Here is a 19,193-nt window from a genome sequence, read left to right as displayed (position 1 = left end):
AATACTTTTTGACATACATAAAAAATTATACAAATTACACAGGGGCAAGAACCCAAAATTGATTTGCAGTAAAGTTGCATGAAATGCTTGCCTGAAACTGAGATATGTTAACTAGATGTGATTTTGCAAAATAAAGAATTTACCTGATGTACACAAAATAGGCACTAATGTGCATTAAATGTGCCCTATTTGAGAACCTGGTGTATTTTGATATGACCAGGATGTGCTTCTAATGTACACTGGTCATCCAAAGCAATTATGTGCATTGTGTACCTTGGTAAAAACTAAAAATTACAGCAAATGGTTCTTGTCACATATACAGGCAAATTAGTCTACCCAGCAAAAGAAGAGGTGTTTCAGGATGATGTCTGCTCGGATTTATTTGACCATTGCATTTAAAAAATCATTTAGATGTCAATATTATAGGAAGGCATAGTAAATTTCCAATATATATCTAACTAGTAAATGGCTTTGAGTTTATTACTCCATCCTAAACTTTTATACCCAATGAGGATTATTTTGTGCACCTAAATAGCGGCATCCTACTCTTGAACATTGTATTGTCATACTTTGTATATGTGATGTGGACTGGTGTACTGTTTTGGAACATAGTTGGGGTTTTAGTTTTGGGCCTTTTCCAAAATCATTCCACTGACTTAATGCGAGGTAAAATGTTGCCTCAATAGAGATTTAACATGAATTGTGGCCTTTCTGGCTAATATATTCTCAGAATTCTGGAGTAAATGTTTGTCTGTCAAAAATATGGAATGCAGGCAGAAACCCAAGGACCCTTTCACTGTATTCAGGCTTTAGTTGAACCCTGTAATATTCCAATACTAAGCAACTGAACTGTCAAGTCATGGATCTTTTTAACAAGTAGACTCCTGGTTTCACCCCACGCCTTCCATTTTCTGCATGATATTATTCACATATGGATAAATAATAATATCTAAAATTAGGAAATTTGTATATATAACATTAATAATTTTTGGAAAAAGTCTGATTGCTGGATAAGTTGGGTTGCTTAAAGTAATATGGCTCTGTAACGTACTAGAATAAAAAAATAACCTTTCTGGTACTAGTTATATTCTTTTGTAGAAATATTTTGAATTATTACACGGTTGAAACAGCTATACATATCAGACATGTAGAGTGGGTATCAATGACCCATAACTTACACATTGTTGATTTGTCATTTGGTTTGACTGACAATTCTGGTCCTACATTTATAAAAACTAGTATCCTACAACAGCGTTGAAACAATTTTAAAGCAATGCAATATTTGTCTTATGGCAGCCTTTCTTAACCTTGGATAAATTTTGTCATTTTAGCGGTAAATGAGCTATCAATCAAAATATCCACATCAGTTGACGGGACAGAAAAGTTGTGCCAGCTGTAGGTATTGGTAGCCTACTTTTCTGGTTCAGATTAACTGCTAATTCGAAGCTAGACTAGTAGCCTATTGATTTTTTATCTAAGTTCAGTTATAGTGAGTTTTAAGTGCTTTATTAATTAGTAGCAAGAACTGTAAGGTTAAGTACACCTGTCGAAATTTTGTGCTGGTAATGAATGTGATTGTCTACTTTTTGTCACTGGATACGGCTTAAACGGCCAAATTAGTTTATTGTTGATCATTTTAGCCCAGTGAGGACGTTTCAGAGTTGAAAATAATTTATTGACTAATTACTACATTCTGTAAAAGTTACCAAAAAATTTAGTCAAATAGCATGTCCCTAATTATCTCAAGACTGTTTTAACAAACAGTCCCAAGATCATCTGATACAAAAGCAAGAATCTTTCTTTTACATTTTATTGTCTGGGGGACATTTCTTACTTCCTAGAGTGTTTCAGCATGTCCCTAAAGAAGTCAAATTACCAGAGAAATTATTTAAATTTTGAATTTACATATCTTATTAAGGATGATCGCCAAATTCCTTAGTATGCTTTGTGCCTGGAAACATTTTCAAACAGTACCATGAAACCTGCTATTTTACCTAAATGGTCATCGAAGTATGATGAGCAAAAACCGGTCCTTTTTTGAGTCAAAACTGTCCAGTTTACAAAGACAAAACTAGACCAAACTGGAATGATTTGAACAATTTGTTAAAACAAGGCCATCGCGTTGAATTTAACTGATGTAATTTGTTACTTTTGTTTTTTAATAATTAAGCATTATTTTATATATTGGGGGGGGGGGGGGGATTGCATTCTAGTGCCTTACCATCAGAGATCTTTGGCTTGAAATGCTTGCCCAAAACCATGCCATTGAATCTGATATTCATCTTCGTTAAAGGGGGTAAAACATACAATATAGGTTAAGAACTCCTGGGTTAGGGTGTCGGTTAGTGTTTGGGTGAGGATGGGTCAAGTATTATTATATTTAATATAATTGCTTAACCTACCAAAACCCAATACCTAACCCCCCAAAAATGTTCGTTGTGGTAGGATTCTTGACCAGCCAGCGCCAAATTGAGGGATTAACCATCTACTCAGATCTAGGGTGGACCAAGTCTGCATTTCATGGCACCTTTCGCTAAGATCTCGGGTGTGCTGTAACAAATTTTTATTATTCTGGTGTTGCAAATTTAGGTGTGCAATGTGCATGCTACTAATTTAAATCACCAGTGTGCGCCCATTTCCTATAAATACAGACAGGGGTGGTGGAGCTGTAATTACAACATTTATACCTACATTATGTTGTTTAATTGATTTTAATTCCGCTTACAGTACATTTAGTGAACCAGTTTTTCAAGAATAAGATCAGCCTGGGAAGCTAGGAGTGGCTTATCAACGCGTTTACCACAAAAGACGTCGGCCTGGTATCATAGGGTTTGATTGTAACTGTTTTATTACATTTTACGTTTTGTTTTATTTAAAACTACGTTATATATTGCCTTATCCTGTCAAACACGCCAATTGGAAAAAAATATATGCAAACCCTAGCATTTATCGTCTGTTCGCGATACGCATCGCTGGTAAACGATCCAATCGAGCGAGATTATATCCTGGGATAGAAAATTATAATATTACCGAAGTTGAATCGGCGTTTTTTTCGTAAGTTCACCGATGTGCTTCGGTAAGTTTCTTGACGAACCGGGTGGTTTCGCAGGGGATTCTACATGATGCATTATATTATATACGTCTTATAGACTAGCGTTAAAAAATGTTATGCAACTTCAGTATGCGGCCCGCCAATTTTTTTTTGCTTGTTAAGTTTCATACAGAAGTTTGCGCGGCTGAAGTTTTGCGCGTTTGCTCGAGTCAGATTTGCGCGGCTGAACACATTTTCTATAAAATGCGCGGCTGTGACCGCGGCTGAAAGTGCTACTGCGCGGGGGATAAATCCCCCGCGCAGGCCAAACTTTCCAACCTGGGTTAGAATTAAGGTTACATACTTATTTAGTTGGCAGAAAATAGTTAAAAATTGTATATAGCTTTTATCATTAGCTTTTAAACATTTAAAACGTACAGTAAATTCAAATTATCGTCTTTATGTGAACTTATTGACATGGCACAAGCTAGTGCAGACCTTGATGATTGCACAAGGCCTCAACTTCTGGAGTTGTTTGACCGGTAAGTTGTTCAAATTTGTTTTATCGTGTTCAATATAAGGAACATGTAGTTTTTTATACATTAAATTTTACCCATAACGGGTTCTGTAAAAATACTTGCATCTTATTTAATTAAGAAACTATTTGCCTGGTATCAAACTTAGTATTTGCTTGAAATACTTTTCTAAATATGCAAATATAGAGGCAATGTATTTTTCAAGTTTAATTTAAAAGTGTTTTTTCTGGCGTATCGTACTTTGACCTTGATGTTAATGTTTTTGCCAAATTACTGTACTATTGTAGCTTGATGATAAAAGTCAAAGCCCAAAACGTCAATTCAATCAACATCATCCTCATAAAGGCATTTTAATAATTACACAAGTGCATATTAAAACGTCTTTTGGGAAATATAAAAATAAATTTCTTTAAAAATTAAATTTGTTTGAATTTAGTTTTTTACAAGTGGCTTACCCCACAAATCATACATCACAAAGCAATGACTTTTTTAAAAGTGAATTGTTTTTTTAATCCAGTTTGACCAAACTAGATTAACCTATGATCATTCAATTCACAAATCTTATTAATATTTAGAGATCGCAAGTTTGAAAGGAAGTTTTGCGATGCGATACTAAAAGCTGGAGAAAAGCAATTTCCAGTTCACAGAGATGTGCTTGGCCTCGTTTCAAAATACTTTGAAAACCTTTTCAATGTTGAGGTAAGCATTATATTAGGAAAGTAATAATTTTTGCAATTTAAAAAAAACTATGAGACAAAAAGTTTTAACATGTGTTTATACATGCCCATAAGCAAGTCTGGAAAGTGTGACAGATCTCAACAAGATCTCACTGGTGCATGGCCGAAAAAATCTGGATGACGGGTTGCAACAAATGTCAAAAATTTTTTTTCTGAATGCACTTTATGGCCTTCCAATGCACTCATTGCACTGTAAACGTATGCTGCACAAGCATTTTACACATTTGGGGTGCAGTTCAGATTTTATTTGGTGTGCACTTCTAAAAAGGTCAAAAAAACTTGTGGGTGTGCTTGCGATACTTTCTACAGTGGCACATAAGCAACTGGTGTTTTAACATTTCAAATAAAAAAATATAATACAAATTTTGCTCCAAAGTATTTTTTATCTGCTGAAGACTTACAGTGTTGTTGAAAAGTATTTACTTGTTTAGATGAAAGAGAAGTACGCTCCAGAGATAAATATTGACTTGCCAGCTGAAAGACTAGAAAGAATTTTGGATTACATTTACACTGATGTGGATATTTCAACCAAGAATGCATTGGATTTACTAGAGGATGCTGAATACACACAGATTGGATGTAAGTACACATTAATAATTACATTTGAAGCAAATTGAAGAATTTTAAAGCAAATTGAAGAATTTTAAAGCAAATTAAAACGTTACATGTTAAGCAAATTGAAGCTCTAATACTTTAAATTTCAAATTCTTATTCTAATGCTTTAATGTTTCAAATGCTATTTTTGTTACTTATTTAATTTTTGTCTAACATGATATTGATGCATTACTAGAAATTTGCCAGAAATAGCAATTTATACTTTTTGTTTATTACAGTTTTGAAAGCACAATGTGCCAAGTTCATCTTACAAATGGTGGATGTTGATAATTGTTTGAAATTGATGGCTTATGCCCAGCGTTACAACCTGCCTGAACTTGTGGGTAAAGCCAACCGAGTCATTTATGGCAACTTTGCAGTTGTTGTGCAACAAGACGACTTTAAGCAACTGAAAGATGATGCTATGTCAGCAATAATTCATCATGAAAACATCAAAGTAAACAATATATAAAGCATAGATTAAGACAACTCATTTTTGATTAAGACAAATATTTATTTATAAGTTAACTTATATACCTGTTTAATTAATTTTTGCATATTAATAGTAACTCATATTTTGCAGATTGACCCTGATGCCAAAACTCTATACTAGGGATGTCCAACCTTTTAGCAGAAAATTTGAGTTTTTACATGTTTGGGCTGATATATTTCCTTAAAACGATCCGGAAAAACACACATTTAGATACACACATCTTACTTAGCAATGATGGGTGCACAAAATGTTCCATGGATGTTGAAATGCGAATATTAGATTTGATGTTGGTCTAAAAAAAACATAAGATTAGGCCTACATCAAATACTGTGCGTTCTACACGTTTTGATGATAGTCAAAACAATTGTTTTAATTAAGGCTACTGAAAGTAAGATTAAGTAATGGGCCGCACGTAAATATAAGGCAGTCCGCAATGCTACCCGTGAGCCACAGGTTGGACATCCCTGCTCTATATTAAACTTGTCAACCATATATATTTTGTGATATATCAAGGCAAGGTTAAAAAATGTAGCCTTCTTTGAAGTTTAAATTCAAAACCCCATCAATGCTGGTCACTCTATCGACTGAGCACAGAGGATTTTTTCTAACCTTGCCTTACTTACATGATAGGTAGCTGGTGTACTTTTACTAGTAATGAGTGCTTTTATTTCGGGTCAGTACGACTTTAGAAGGGCTTGGTCACTTACAATAAATGTTGCAGTTGTCAGAATTATTTATTCTTCATTAACTCAAAATATGATTGTTTTCAATTCATAATAACTGACTTTAGTATAGTATAATGTCATTACCACCAAACTTTTTACCTAAGTGACCGAATTGAAAATCAAAGCAAATTTAACCTCATTAATTTGCAGAATCAAGGCGAAGCTGTTTTTACAGCGATAATCCAATGGATCACCTTTGACCCCATGGTTCGAAGTTCAAGTTTTGTTGAACTTTTCAACCAACTTGACCTTTCAACATTCTCAGGCAATTTCCTGAGGTCATCTGTTGTGACAGAGGTTAGTAGCAAGTTGAAATGTTATTTTGAAATATAATTAATAGTTTAATAAAAACATTAACAAGTTGATATGTAATATATATATATGTATAAGTATTTTATTGTTAAAATTTTGTAAAACCATTTTAAACAACCAACCTATTTCCTTCCAACATGTTTATTTTGTATTGCTGCTTGTCTAAAATACATACAGTAGCGATAGCTGGATGTTTTCTTTTCAGAATTCCAAAGTGTTTTTTTTACTTTTAACAATGTGTTCGTTAGGCTCTAGTTCGTGAAAATCACCAATGTTGTATGGCAGTCATGGATGCTTTAACTAACCCCATTCCACTACAAGGTATGAAGTTTTATTACTTGAAACTTGGTTAAAAGATTGAATATACTAATATTTCGTCGCAATGTATGCATTTACTTTTTTAGCCTTATCCATAATACTTTACTAAAAATGTGCAAAAATAATTAGCAATATAAGTTGTAAGAAGTTAAATATAACAGAAAATGTTTTAGTCCAAAGAACAGAAGCTACCAGGGTGATGCATATTGGCGGAATAAATTCAAAGAAAGGATGTTTTTTGTATAATTTTGAAAATGGACAAAAAAAAATATTGCCAGTAAGTTTGTATTGGCAAATTTGTGTAATATAGTATGGTAAATTAGCAAATTTACTTGTATATAAGTTTGACATCAATAAATAATTTTCTATTTCATCACACCGATATTAATACTGGCAATATATAATTTAAATTAGCAATAGATGCAATTTAAATTAACGATACAAGCTTACCAAGTCAAGAAAACTAAAATAACATTAGAATGTTAAAATGCATAAATAGGGGAATAACTGTATTGTACATGAATACTTCATTACAGTTCAAATCACATACTTACTTTAATAGCAATTAAATAGTCATTCCAAGTCTATAAATGTGTGTTTAATGTATTCTTATGTCATCTGAAGACCCATGTTTCTTTTAATAAGGAAAATAATTGATTTAGGTATTATAAAAACTTGTGTGATTTTTATCAACAGCAACTGATAAATAATGCATGGGCTGCTACTGCAGTGAGGATTGGAAACAAGGTTTTTGTGTTTGGAGGAGAATGTACGAGGAGAAGTTGCCAGGTGTTTGACCTCACAGATCGAACTTGGAGCACTTTGGCTAATATGCCAGAGGGCCGAAAACATGCAGCATGTGCTGTTATAAATGGTGAGTTCACATGCAAAGGTTGTTTAAAGCAAAGAAACTGAATAAACCATATTTAATATAACCTAGACTGTAGTAGCAGTTAGATAATTAATTATATGGTACTATTTATGATTTCATAATAAAGTTAGTTTTTTAGTTGGGGTCACGCTACGATTAGAGCCAATGTCGTTTATCGACGTTTTAAACCTATTAGGCGTTTTAAGGCGGCTTATCCAAAGAAGGACGAGGTATATATAATAACTGTTTATTGTCGCTAGAAATGCAAACACAGTAGCATCAACGAAAAACCATAAAATGGTTATCGAGTTAGTTGACCCTGAAGGTATAAGGAATTCAGGTTACATAAGAAAATGGGAAATATCTAAGAAAAATAAAGAAGATTGAAAGCAAACGATATGAAAAAGTAGCCTTGAATTATATGAATGTACGACTTTCAGTTTTACGGGATACCCGAAAAGAAAAACTGCGACTGTTCTTTGTACCAATTAAATTGATTACCAAATTATACGAAAAAGGAAAGGTTATATGTACCTACAACTACAAAACCTTTTTGATCTTGTAGAGACGTATTAAGCCCTGTTTTAAATTTTTCCTGGGATGCTTTGTACCATCCAAGGTAGAAGAAACTATTTATAGCTCAACTTTTTTTGATCTTATAGGTATGATCTACCTCACTGGTGGACATGATGATGGTGGTAATCCTTCATCGACTTGTTTCATCTACAACCCCGACAACAATTCGTGGAGCAGGGCACCAAATATGACCAAACCACGAACTCAACATGCGATGGTGCAGTTCAATGGTAAAAAGAAACACCAGTTTCTTTGTGCTTTAACATGTTACTGTCCGATTTACTTCAACCCCTTTCTAGTCTATCTAATTTTAAAGCAAATGTTAAAAAAAAACTCTCAATGCGTAATGTCGTTAGTTAAATGCATTTGTGGTGAAAACTTGCTAACTAACTGAAAAAATTCTGACCCAACACTCTAAAAACCCTTTCAGGAAAACTAGCGCAATTCCCTTCGTCGTCTAATAATGCCAAGCACCTAATCACTGAAAAATAAAAAAAGGAATCAAAAAATACAATTTAAAAGCAATAATAGATGAACGTCGCGATTCTAATAATCAATGTTTTTATTAAAAATGTCAATGTCTTATCAAATCAACGGGGTCAAATTTCTGGTGCTTAAAAGACAAATGTAAAGTAATAGAAAAGAAACGATAATATATACTTATATATATATATACTTGTTGTCATTCCAGGTTCTCTTTATGTGTTTGGGGAAAGCAAACAACCTTACAACTCATGTGAGAAGTTTACAAACAACCAATGGGTCGCAATTGCGCCGATGCAAGAAGGTAGACTTGCTTTGGCGGCCGTTGAAGTTGGAGGTCTCTTGTACGCCATTGGTGGCAGCCAATCAAGTAATTGTTTCTTTCTTGTTTACATTTTATTAAAGCGTTTGCAAGTGAAGGGAATCGGCCTATACATTGGGTAAATATCCATGCCTAAAATTAGAAGTTCAATATAATTGATTTAAAATCAATGCTTTCACCAACTCTTTGTTGTGTTTGGCAAATAACGCACCTGCGCTATTTCGTATTTTTCTTCGTCAAGCATTTTTATTTTTAGCGGAAAAGTGTTTTGCCAACGTGTTTTTCCACCTTTACAGCCTTCCAGGTTATAGATCTTCGAAAATATACCAAAATTACAGTCCTTTTTTTAATCTATATGCCTGTCTGTTTCATGATATAGACATTTTTATTGCCGCACTTCTTTCATTAAGTTTTCTAAGAGGCCTCTAAACAGAAACGCAAGCCTGTTGTTTTCATAATGATCACAGTCATTGAGCTCTGCCCCTTGAATAATTAATATACAATCTTATTTAAAGCATGTTTATTACTACGGAATATTTTCTAAAAGCGGGCACGATAATAAAACCAGTTAATTCAGCAGGGCAGTGGGGTCGCAAGCTGGAGAAGGGTTCACCAAACTAGGGGCCGCGGGCCATATCCCTCCCGCAGAGGTAATTCTACCGGCCCGCGCAATCTATATTCCTTAAAAAAGATAAACTACAGTTGAAATGTTGGCGGCTGAATTTTCAAACTGAATTTCAAATGATTTTTTAACTGTACGACTATTCATTTAAGCTCACTACAGCTTTGTTGCATTTACTTTGTTCAAAGATAATTGCGGTAACCAATTTTGACACAAGTTTAAACATTCGGCCACCGATCCTAAATCCTAACCGCTCTCCGCTTCGTTATGAAAGAAAGTCTGGTGGCCCATGGTTAGGAGTTTATCAAATTAATGACAATTATGTTTAAACAGCTTTCTGCGCTGCCACTGTGAGTTGTACGGTCACAGTTTTGAAACTGTTTGTGATTACTTCACACAAAAAAGTGATTCGTTAGAATTCAACAAAACCGAGCTGATAGCAAAGAAGCAAGTGCACTCGACCATTAAAACAACGTGTTATTTTGTGTTTATTTGTGTATATTTTTAAGGGACGATGAGCAATTTAAAAAAAATTCAGGGGGACTGTTGCGTAATTTTTTAAGAAAAGTTTGAGAACCACCGTAGTAGACCAAAGCGACAATATAAAATAATCGAAGCTTTTTTGGGCAGTTTTTAGTACATTTAGTACAGAACTCTTTAAAAAACTCTATATTTATAATTTCAAAAAATTGCTAAATCCTAATTATTTCTTTATTAGATTTTAGTGGCTAACGTAGGAATAATCTGCTGAAAAACCCCTTACAAAACAAGAATTACGATACAAGTGCGACATTGTGTACTTTATAAATCTTCTTTATCCACAGAGGGCTCATTAGCTTATGTAGAGCGATACGATCCGAGAACTAACACGTGGTCTAAAGTTCAATCAATGAATGTTCCTCGATTCTCTCATGGAGCTTGTGTTTTGCAAGGCAAAGTGTATGTTTTCAGCGACGCTTGGTAAGACAAATAACTTGTATTATCTTGTTAATTTTGTGCAAACAAATTAATGTTTAAATTGGTCTTATTATCACAGGAAAAACAACAAATCGGTTGAGGTTTACGATCCGCAAGCAGACACTTGGACAGTTCGCTTCAACACTGATGATATTGTTTCTAATGCTTGCATCGTTGCTGTATAAATGCTTGATATGTTAAGATTATTGTTTTATCAAACCGCTCACGTTTTATAAGTTGCTTGTACTCCTAAGTTATCAATCGAATTTTCCTGTATTTTTTACATTCTAGTTTCGAAAACATAAGACTTACTAAAAACCCTAAGGTCACTTTAAAATCGATCAAGCTTAGCAATTCTTGATTAAATCGTGTCGTTTGTATATCCCGAACACTTTCCGAGCTTTTAAGTCAAGTCGATCCCGAACACTTTCCAAGCTTTTAAGTCAAGTCGATCCCGAACACTTTCCAAGCTTTTAAGTCAAGTCGATCCCGAACACTTTCCGAGCTTTTAAGTCAAGTCGATCCCGAACACTTTCCAAGCTTTTAAGTCAAGTCGATCCCGAACACTTTCCAAGCTTTTAAGTCAAGTCGATCCCGAACACTTTCCGAGCTTTTAAGTCAAGTCGATCCCGAACACTTTCCAAGCTTTTAAGTCAAGTCGATCCCGAACACTTTCCAAGCTTTTAAGTCAAGTCGATCCCGAACACTTTCCGAGCTTTTAAGTCAAGTCGATCCCGAACACTTTCCAAGCTTTTAAGTCAAGTCGATCCCGAACACTTTCCAAGCTTTTAAGTCAAGTCGATCCCGAACACTTTCCAAGCTTTTAAGTCAAGTCGATCCCGAACACTTTCCAAGCTTTTAAGTCAAGTCGATCCCGAACACTTTCCAAGCTTTTAAGTCAAGTCGATCCCGAACACTTTCCAAGCTTTTAAGTCAAGTCGATCCCGAACACTTTCCAAGCTTTTAAGTCAAGTCGATCCCGAACACTTTCCAAGCTTTTAAGTCAAGTCGATCCCGAACACTTTCCGAGCTTTTAAGTCAAGTCGATCCCGAACACTTTCCAAGCTTTTAAGTCAAGTCGATCCCGAACACTTTCCAAGCTTTTAAGTCAAGTCGATCCCGAACACTTTCCGAGCTTTTAAGTCAAGTCGATCCCGAACACTTTCCAAGCTTTTAAGTCAAGTCGATCCCGAACACTTTCCAAGCTTTTAAGTCAAGTCGATCCCGAACACTTTCCAAGGTTCACTTGTTTTTGCCTATTGTAGCTAAATAGTGGGCTGGGGAAAGACCAACAACTTGTTGTGACTTGTTTGATAATTTTTTTTCGGCTTATTTTATTCACGGGCACGACATTATTCACCATACGTTGTTTGACGTCACTAGAAACATCAATGGTTCCATGGCGTATGGGTTTCGGCCGAAAGTTTGTTTTTCGACTTCTTGTTTATCAGCAAAATGTACTTGCGTGCGATTTTAAACTGCTGGCCAAAAAATGATCTAAAACAATGTTGGCTCTTTTTTACTATGTAGAATTAAATATGTATTATTGGAGATCACCTTGACCTTGCAAGATAAATGTTGACCTTGATCCCTGATCAGTAACAGCAGAATAGTCTAGCAAAGCAACAATTCAGGTCAGAGCCTATTAAAAGATCTTAAAAGATATGTATTTATTTCGCCAGCAATTGCAAAACGTTCTATTATATTTTGGTAATTCTAGATGTTTTAGTAAAAACTTCTTTACGCCGTTTTTGTGAATATGTCAGCACCGGATCTTCTCACTTTTGACTTTCAAAACTTTTGACCTAAAATTGCGATTATACTGTGAGTTTGCTTAAATCTGCCGTACAGTGAATTTGCTTTTGTAGCAATTTACCGTAATTTCTGCAAAATTTTCTTTGCTTCTCTTTCTAAAAGGAACTTAAATGATGCTTAATTTGATCTATAATCACTGTTTATCTCCGAGAATGCATCAACCAATCCGTAAAAGTTTATTTTATATTTGTTTGTGATTTTGTCGCACGCAATTCGTTTATATATAAACCAACTTTCCTCACTAGCTTTAAAAAGCAAATGCATTTGGCTTGTATATTTGTTTTCACTTGATGCCCTTTATATTTAAACTTTTATTTTTTAATTTGTTCTTCTAATATTCAGGTTTTTATTACTATATAACTACATATTAGCAAGCGTCATGAACTCAAACTGCCAAATATAAAATAAAAAATAACGAAACATTTTAGGGACTTTCCCAACTCACATCGATAGGTTGCCAGAATGTTGCTTTTGTAAAATAGAATTGATTGTAGACGTTATTTGCAGCATAATGGCTTGAGGTTGTAGTTAGACCTAATAAGAATATCAAAGCCCATACAGAAGTAGGTATTATTTGAATGTTCGATTAACTTTTTATTCATTTTTCAACATCAAGGAACATAAAAAAAGGAAGGATGTTGAAAAATGAATAAAGAGTTATTCAAAACGTTCAAAATGCTATCAACTTCTGTATGGACTCGAAGTCAAGTATTTACAGCCAAGCAGGTTTGCAGATAACTCCTTAATCCTAGTTGCTTTAAACCTATTAATTGCCCTCAGATATTAAGCCGTTTCTTTATGTGCAGTGGATTTACTTTCTGGGCAAGTACATTGAGAAACAGAAGTTATTCAATCCTTCAAATAGACATAAAATATAGTGCGAGTCAGATCTGCTGGGCGTCGTCTTACAATTTGAAAGCTTCGCCGTCAGTGAATTTGAGTATGACTGTTTTTTACAAAGAATTTGCTAGTCTACTAAACGTTAAGCCTTTTATAGCAGTGTATTTATTTAAGCACACATATGAATTTTAACCAAGTTGTTGGTTATTCACAATACATATGTTTGGGTTGTTGTGTATGATGTGAGGTATTGCTTGATTAATTAAAAAAGCCATACTTTATTTTATCAGCATATTTTGGTAGGATACTCATTGAGATAAATAAATGGCCTAGAAAGGCAATTTAGGACAACCAGTGTTGCTGGAGGCAATATTTGTACAGTTAGTTTCAAGTAATAAGGTTGCAATACATTGGTTGGTGTCATAAACAACTGGTACTGTTTAATGCTTCAAAGTTTTCAATAAATCATTTCTCAAAAAAAATACCATTGTTGTGGTGAACATAAGACCAGTGAAGAAGGTTGTAGGGCAGTTAAAAAAACACAATTATTTTTGTCAAAACCATCGTTTTTAAGCTTTTAACTGTAAAATACAGCATGCGTTTTTTGTAAAATCTAAACTGCCTTTTGCTGTGGGCAAACCCGTAGCTTACACATGTTGTTCATTATAATGCTTTTAATCTTTTAATTGTTTTGACAGGTTAAACGTAGGATAGGCTGGAACTTCTTTCCAAATAATGTGAAACATTTCATAAAAGGTCGACATAAAAAAGAAACATTCACGTTCATTGGTAGTTTTCTAAATAGCTTACCTCAGGCTGGACTATACTAACGAAAAACAGAACCGTATGTTCAATTGCACATGTATTATTTGCTTCACAACAGCAGTATTTAAATACAAAAATATCATTAAATAATGGACGAATTTGCACGATTTATCGTGATTTCAGCATACTTTATAATTTGTTCAGAATTAAATTTATTCAACATCCTGCATTTTACTTCGTAACAGTTTAATATAAAATCTAGACAAAAGAAAATATATTAACACCAAAATCCTAAGTCAATATATTTTACAGTGGTTCTCAAACCGGGCTCCACTATCTACTGGGTTCTACTGGGTTCTACAAATACAATGTGATGAAGTGTCGCTACACACTATCTACTGGGTTCCACAAGAAAGATTTAAGACAGTGGTCGGCAAACTTTTTTGTCGCGGCCCAAAATACTCTTTTCAGAGCTGTTGAAGGCCCACTACGTAAAACCACTACGAAACAGTTGCGGATTCGGGATATTTAATTTTAAGGTGAAGTATTGCACGGCGCCCTAATGCCCCAAATCACTGCTATTCCATAATGTAAAACATAGCATAAAACGACCTATGAACTACATGATAAAACTAAACTATTTTAAAGTGACTCACGGCCCACTAAAAATGCCTCTGCGGCCACATTTAGACCGACCACTGCTTTAAGAGGAACCTATTTTAAATAAATTACTTCACACAAGTACACGTGTATGTACAGGCTTGAATTTTCGTTGTTTTATGTTATGGCCGATTTTCGTTAGTTGCAATTCTAATGATTTTGATTCAAGCATTTTTTAATCTCAAAGTTGCTCCGGTTTTAAACACCAAGTTATTTTAAATTTTCGCTCAGACACTCATTTGGTTATATGAAGTAGATTTAAATCTTTTCAACCACTTTCGTTTTATATAAACGCCAGATATTTTGATGATTCAGTTTTGTAACTAGGTTTCGCAACGATTTATCATTACCGCATTTTGAACAGTTTAAAGCCCAAACGAATTGTATTTCGTTAGGCCAAAGATTTAAACACTGGAAAAGTTTTAAATCCAACTTTGGTTTAAACTAACATTTTAAAAACTCTCAGCGTTCCCGCTTTTTCCCCTTTTTTGATAGTATTATACGCTCTGGGCGGTTTTAACCGTTTTTGTCGTGATGAAACGTTTTCAAACACCTTCACTTTTCAATTTCTGATCCTTTTTAGGTTGCGGCAAGCATTTTTCCCTCTCCTTACCGTACCACCAATCGTTCAAATTCGCAATAGACCTTCTACTACTCGTACCGCTACTCAGACTTCGACACAACTCGCAGTACCCGAACGAGTTCATTGAGTCCAACATCCAGTTGCTACGCTCATTCGATCCAGCCAACCTCTCATCCGCTGAACGAAATTTAAAACCAGCGTTTCCTGAATTTAAATCGAGTTTTTTCCTCCAGTCGAAAAACGCCAGGTACGCACGGTCGTCACGGTCCAGTTGGGTCAGTTTTTCGGCCAGGTCCTGCGGGTTTTCGGGGGCGACAAGGTAGGACCCAGGTGGGGCCATTGCGGCTACGTCATCCGGGTGAGCCCCCCAAACTATTGGGACGGTTCCACTGCAAATAAATAGCAAAAAGTTAAATCCCCATTTAAAAAATAAATAACCAATTTTTTAAATAAATCACCATTTTTTTAAATAAATCACCATTTAAAAAACAAAACACATTTTTTTTAAATAAATTAACACATTTTGATAAATCACCATTTTTAACAGTGTATGGAAAATAAAGTCCCTTTTTTTTAATAAATTCATCATTTTTTACGCCACAAAGAACACAAAGTTCCACTCATTTGCCAGTTAGCTTAAACATGCCTTAGGATGCCATTTGACCAGAATTTCTCGGTGATGTAATCTCTACAGTGGTGCGAGTTCTCCATGGCAAGGTAGAACTTGTACTCGTTCAGCTTAAGGTTGGCCTCCAGCGACCTGTAAGGCGGGAATGTTGAGTTGAAACATCCTCCAAAGCGATGGACGTCGATGCCTGCCTGCAGATACAAGCGTTGGGTTCATGCCCTGGACACTTAAAGGCGCAATTGAGCTTAGAGCTGCGTAATAAAATAAATGTCTTTAAATAAATAAAGCTAGACTTTTGTAATAGATGGAGCAAATACAAAGGATTGTGTTTCAAAAGGAGCAAGAAAACCCTGTTCGTAAAATGCATGACATTATGTGTTTAAACTGCAATTTACACTTATTTAGCTTTGAATTGAAAGGGCTGCCAAACCCTTTTAAACGGTAGAAGCAAAAAAAAAAAAGATTAATGAACCAATAAAAATATATGTGACGTTTAATCTGCTACATTCCGTCCTTTAAATTAGACTTATACCCAACAGAAAAACATTTATTTATTTACCACACACTTAAAAATTACATAATAAAAAATAGCGTTTATCAGAAGGTTTTCCAACATATGTTCATAATATTGGTTTAAACGTGTTGAAAAGGTTGTATAAATAGTACAGTTCAAATTTACCCGAATCAAGCCTTTAACGTAGTTTTTTCGAACTATGGCCGACTGAGTTGTCCCACAGTTGCTTACCACCCACGCCACCAGGTGGCGTTTTGAGCTTATGATTTTATCTTGTTTGGGGAGCAGGAAAGGAGAAATGCTGTCGGAAGTCAAGCGGCGAATGTAGGGCATAAAAAAATCCGAGTCGCGCCTGGAGAAATAAAATATTTGCTTTTGTTGTTTCTAGACTTGCGAAACACAGTTGGTTGAGTAACTGACATCAAGGACTCTCACCTTTAAAACATTGTTTACAATGTTTTTTTAGCGAAACACTGACCCAAACCGGTCGGAAAATTATAGCGAACCTGCGGCTTATTTTGGCTTGATTTCATATTCCTCTTGTTCAGAAGATTTTCATAATTTAAGGCGCTTTAGTTTATTTTTATTAACTTATTATAGGATTCTATGTGATCTGTTTTAATATGATAGTTATCAACTTTGTGTTTTTAAATTTGGGACAGCTGAAAATAACTTTACAAGACTTTAAAAAGAACATAAACCTACCAGGTTTAACAATAGCATTGAAATAACTTGTTACAATTACTCGAAATATGAGTGTGTTTGTGGTTTTAGGTATATTTTGCATGTTCTGCAACTTATTACCTGTAAGTCATTGTAGCGTTGAAGTAATTTTCAAATCCTACGAGATTTAGGCCTAATAGAATCGTTGTTGAGGGACTTTCCCGACAAAGCCAGACAAAACGCTGATGTGGTTTTCTGAAACACAAAAAACTTACTTTAAAAGTATCTCAACACACTATAGTAATGTTTAGATCGATTTCTTTTTAGGCAAGCTTATCTATTTGAATTGTGAACTCTCAAAAGCTGTGAATGTGGTTGAATATTTATACTCATAAAATATTTATACTTATGACCTAGAGCAAAAAAATAGCATTTCATAGATAACTTAAAAAAAAGACCGAATTGGAAGTTTAATAAATTGGTCTAAATAACTCTCAAAAGCTTCGGCATGAATTGGGTAACCGGTAGCCGGTGAAATAATGGGGAACCGGTAACCGGTGAAATAATGGGGAACCGGTAGCCGGTGAAATAGGGGGAAACCGGTAGCCGGTGAAATAGTGGGAAACCGGTAGCCGGTGAAATAGTGGGGAACCGGTGAAATAGTGGGCAACAGGTGGCCGGTGAAATAGTGGGGAACCGATAGCCGGTGAAATAGTGAGCAACATATAGCCGGTGAAATAACAACATCAAGGAAAGCTTACCTGACATTCGGGTCTGGGAGTTGCGACATACCGCGATACAGAATCACAACCGCGTCACTCTGCGACAAAAGCGTTTGGTCCATTGTGACGTCACACTCACCGCATCGCGCGTCGATGACGCTCGGGTGGGTGATTTGAGGAGGGATGTTCCAAAGAAGTATAAGTTTTCGCCTAGAAGTTTTCGCCTTTTAACTTTTTAAAGACTATTTAAAAAAAAAGAAAACAAAAGTTTTACTACGTTAGGTACAAAGTTAAAATACCTGCTCGTTGTTAAGTGTTTGGTTGTTATGTGTTGGTTGCCGTCGCTTAGTTTGGTGATTTGCGTCGTTTTCCTGCCTTAAAGAAACACGTGTGGTATACTTTTGTGGTGTATTTTTGACCAGCAACACCTTTTTAAAAATTAAATTTTTTTTCTAGAAATTAAATACGAATGCTATGTCATAGTTTAGATATATTTGAAAACAACGCGAATTGTAGGTGATAACTTAACCAAAAGAGATTGGAATTAAATTAAATCGTATAGTTTTCTTATTAAATGCCTGCAACCTTATTGATTTTTGTACGATGAGCTAAAATTTAATTTGGTAATATTGCAACTACATTTGGCTAAAGTGGGACAAACTAAAATTAATCAAGTTTTAGATGTACCATCGCGCTATACTTGATGAGGAAACTATATTGAAATCCAACGTAATCCAACAAATGGCAAACGTTTTTCTAGAAAGTTCCAACTCCTTAAAATTAAAAGGTCACTTCATAGAAATCTACCGCCAATGTTAACATTACGTAATTTCATATAAATCCAACGTCATTCAATAGAAAGTAAACGGCTAAAATGTAAGTATTTACCACGTCTTATTTAAAAGCAGTTTAAGTAAAAACAAAACGGTTTTGCACTGACTGTATTTGGCCTTCATTTCGCTTTCACATTTTTTAGACCAAAATGAACAGATGTATGAATTTTAATTGTATTGTGACGTCAATTCATGACGTCATTTTTTGAAAAATTTTGCCTATTGTGGTCCACGCGACGTCAAAAAGCATTTTAGGGGTCCGCGGTTAAAAAAGTCCCCTGCTTTAAATACAGCTACAGCTATTTGTGGGATACCATATTAAAGTTAACGCCAATTCCTATATTTTTAATTCGGCCTCCAAAAGATTTCCGGAGTCTGTTAACCACTTACGCTAAAAGGAAGATTTGCTGTTTCCCATTTATTTGGTCTTTTAAACCCAGAGTAATAGAGAATGGCCGCGCTCTATATTTAACGAATATAAAAGCGGCCCGCACTTACTTTGTTCGCTCGTGCTTTCAAGTTTTATCTTTTCAGTAATATTGGTTGAATTCTTCCAGAAATTGTAGGTCATCATTAAAATGGTGAGAACAAAG

The 19,193-nt window shown here is 34.9% G+C and overlaps 2 protein-coding genes across 2 annotated transcripts; one reads left to right on the top strand and one right to left on the bottom strand.

Moving 5' to 3' along the window:
- The first annotated feature begins 3,416 nt into the window (after positions 1–3,416).
- On the top strand, positions 3,417–11,059 carry LOC146146401 (kelch-like protein 30). The gene is made up of 12 exons (XM_083389903.1): positions 3,417–3,573; positions 4,143–4,266; positions 4,736–4,883; positions 5,138–5,355; positions 6,267–6,413; positions 6,677–6,749; positions 6,920–7,023; positions 7,443–7,620; positions 8,280–8,423; positions 8,885–9,046; positions 10,445–10,580; positions 10,657–11,059. Exons 1-12 carry the CDS (start codon positions 3,509–3,511, stop codon positions 10,760–10,762), a joined length of 1,605 nt encoding a protein of 534 aa, XP_083246029.1. The 5' UTR covers positions 3,417–3,508; the 3' UTR covers positions 10,763–11,059.
- Positions 11,060–15,202: 4,143 nt separating this feature from the next.
- Positions 15,203–18,723, bottom strand: LOC146146400 (3-galactosyl-N-acetylglucosaminide 4-alpha-L-fucosyltransferase FUT3-like). The gene is made up of 7 exons (XM_083390751.1): positions 18,708–18,723; positions 18,067–18,142; positions 17,807–17,977; positions 17,187–17,300; positions 16,548–16,734; positions 15,887–16,059; positions 15,203–15,629 (listed from the first exon to the last, which is right to left on the bottom strand). The coding sequence occupies exons 1-7, from the start codon at positions 18,721–18,723 to the stop codon at positions 15,203–15,205; spliced, it is 1,164 nt and encodes a 387-aa protein (XP_083246877.1).
- Between the last annotated feature and the right edge of the window lie 470 nt (positions 18,724–19,193).

This window comes from Ascidiella aspersa, chromosome 5, assembly GCF_963924565.1.
Source record: "Ascidiella aspersa chromosome 5, kaAscAspe10.2, whole genome shotgun sequence".
NCBI lineage: Eukaryota > Metazoa > Chordata > Ascidiacea > Phlebobranchia > Ascidiidae > Ascidiella > Ascidiella aspersa.
Note: the sequence above shows the minus strand (reverse complement) of the source record. Positions and strands in the feature narration are given on the sequence as shown.

Excerpts from the sequence above, each read along its gene's own strand:
- LOC146146400 (XM_083390751.1), bottom strand. Across the intron at positions 17,978-18,066 it reads AAACACTTAACAACGAGCAG|GCGAAAACTTATACTTCTTT; the intron begins GTATTTTAACTT and ends GAAAACTTCTAG. Across the intron at positions 15,630-15,886 it reads TGGTCAAATGGCATCCTAAG|TGGAACCGTCCCAATAGTTT; the intron begins GCATGTTTAAGC and ends ATTTATTTGCAG.
- LOC146146401 (XM_083389903.1), top strand. The coding sequence starts at position 3,509 with ATGGCACAAGCTAGTGCAGACCTTGATGATTGCACAAGGCCTCAACTT. Across the intron at positions 4,267-4,735 it reads AAAACCTTTTCAATGTTGAG|ATGAAAGAGAAGTACGCTCC; the intron begins GTAAGCATTATA and ends TTACTTGTTTAG. Across the intron at positions 5,356-6,266 it reads TTCATCATGAAAACATCAAA|AATCAAGGCGAAGCTGTTTT; the intron begins GTAAACAATATA and ends ATTAATTTGCAG.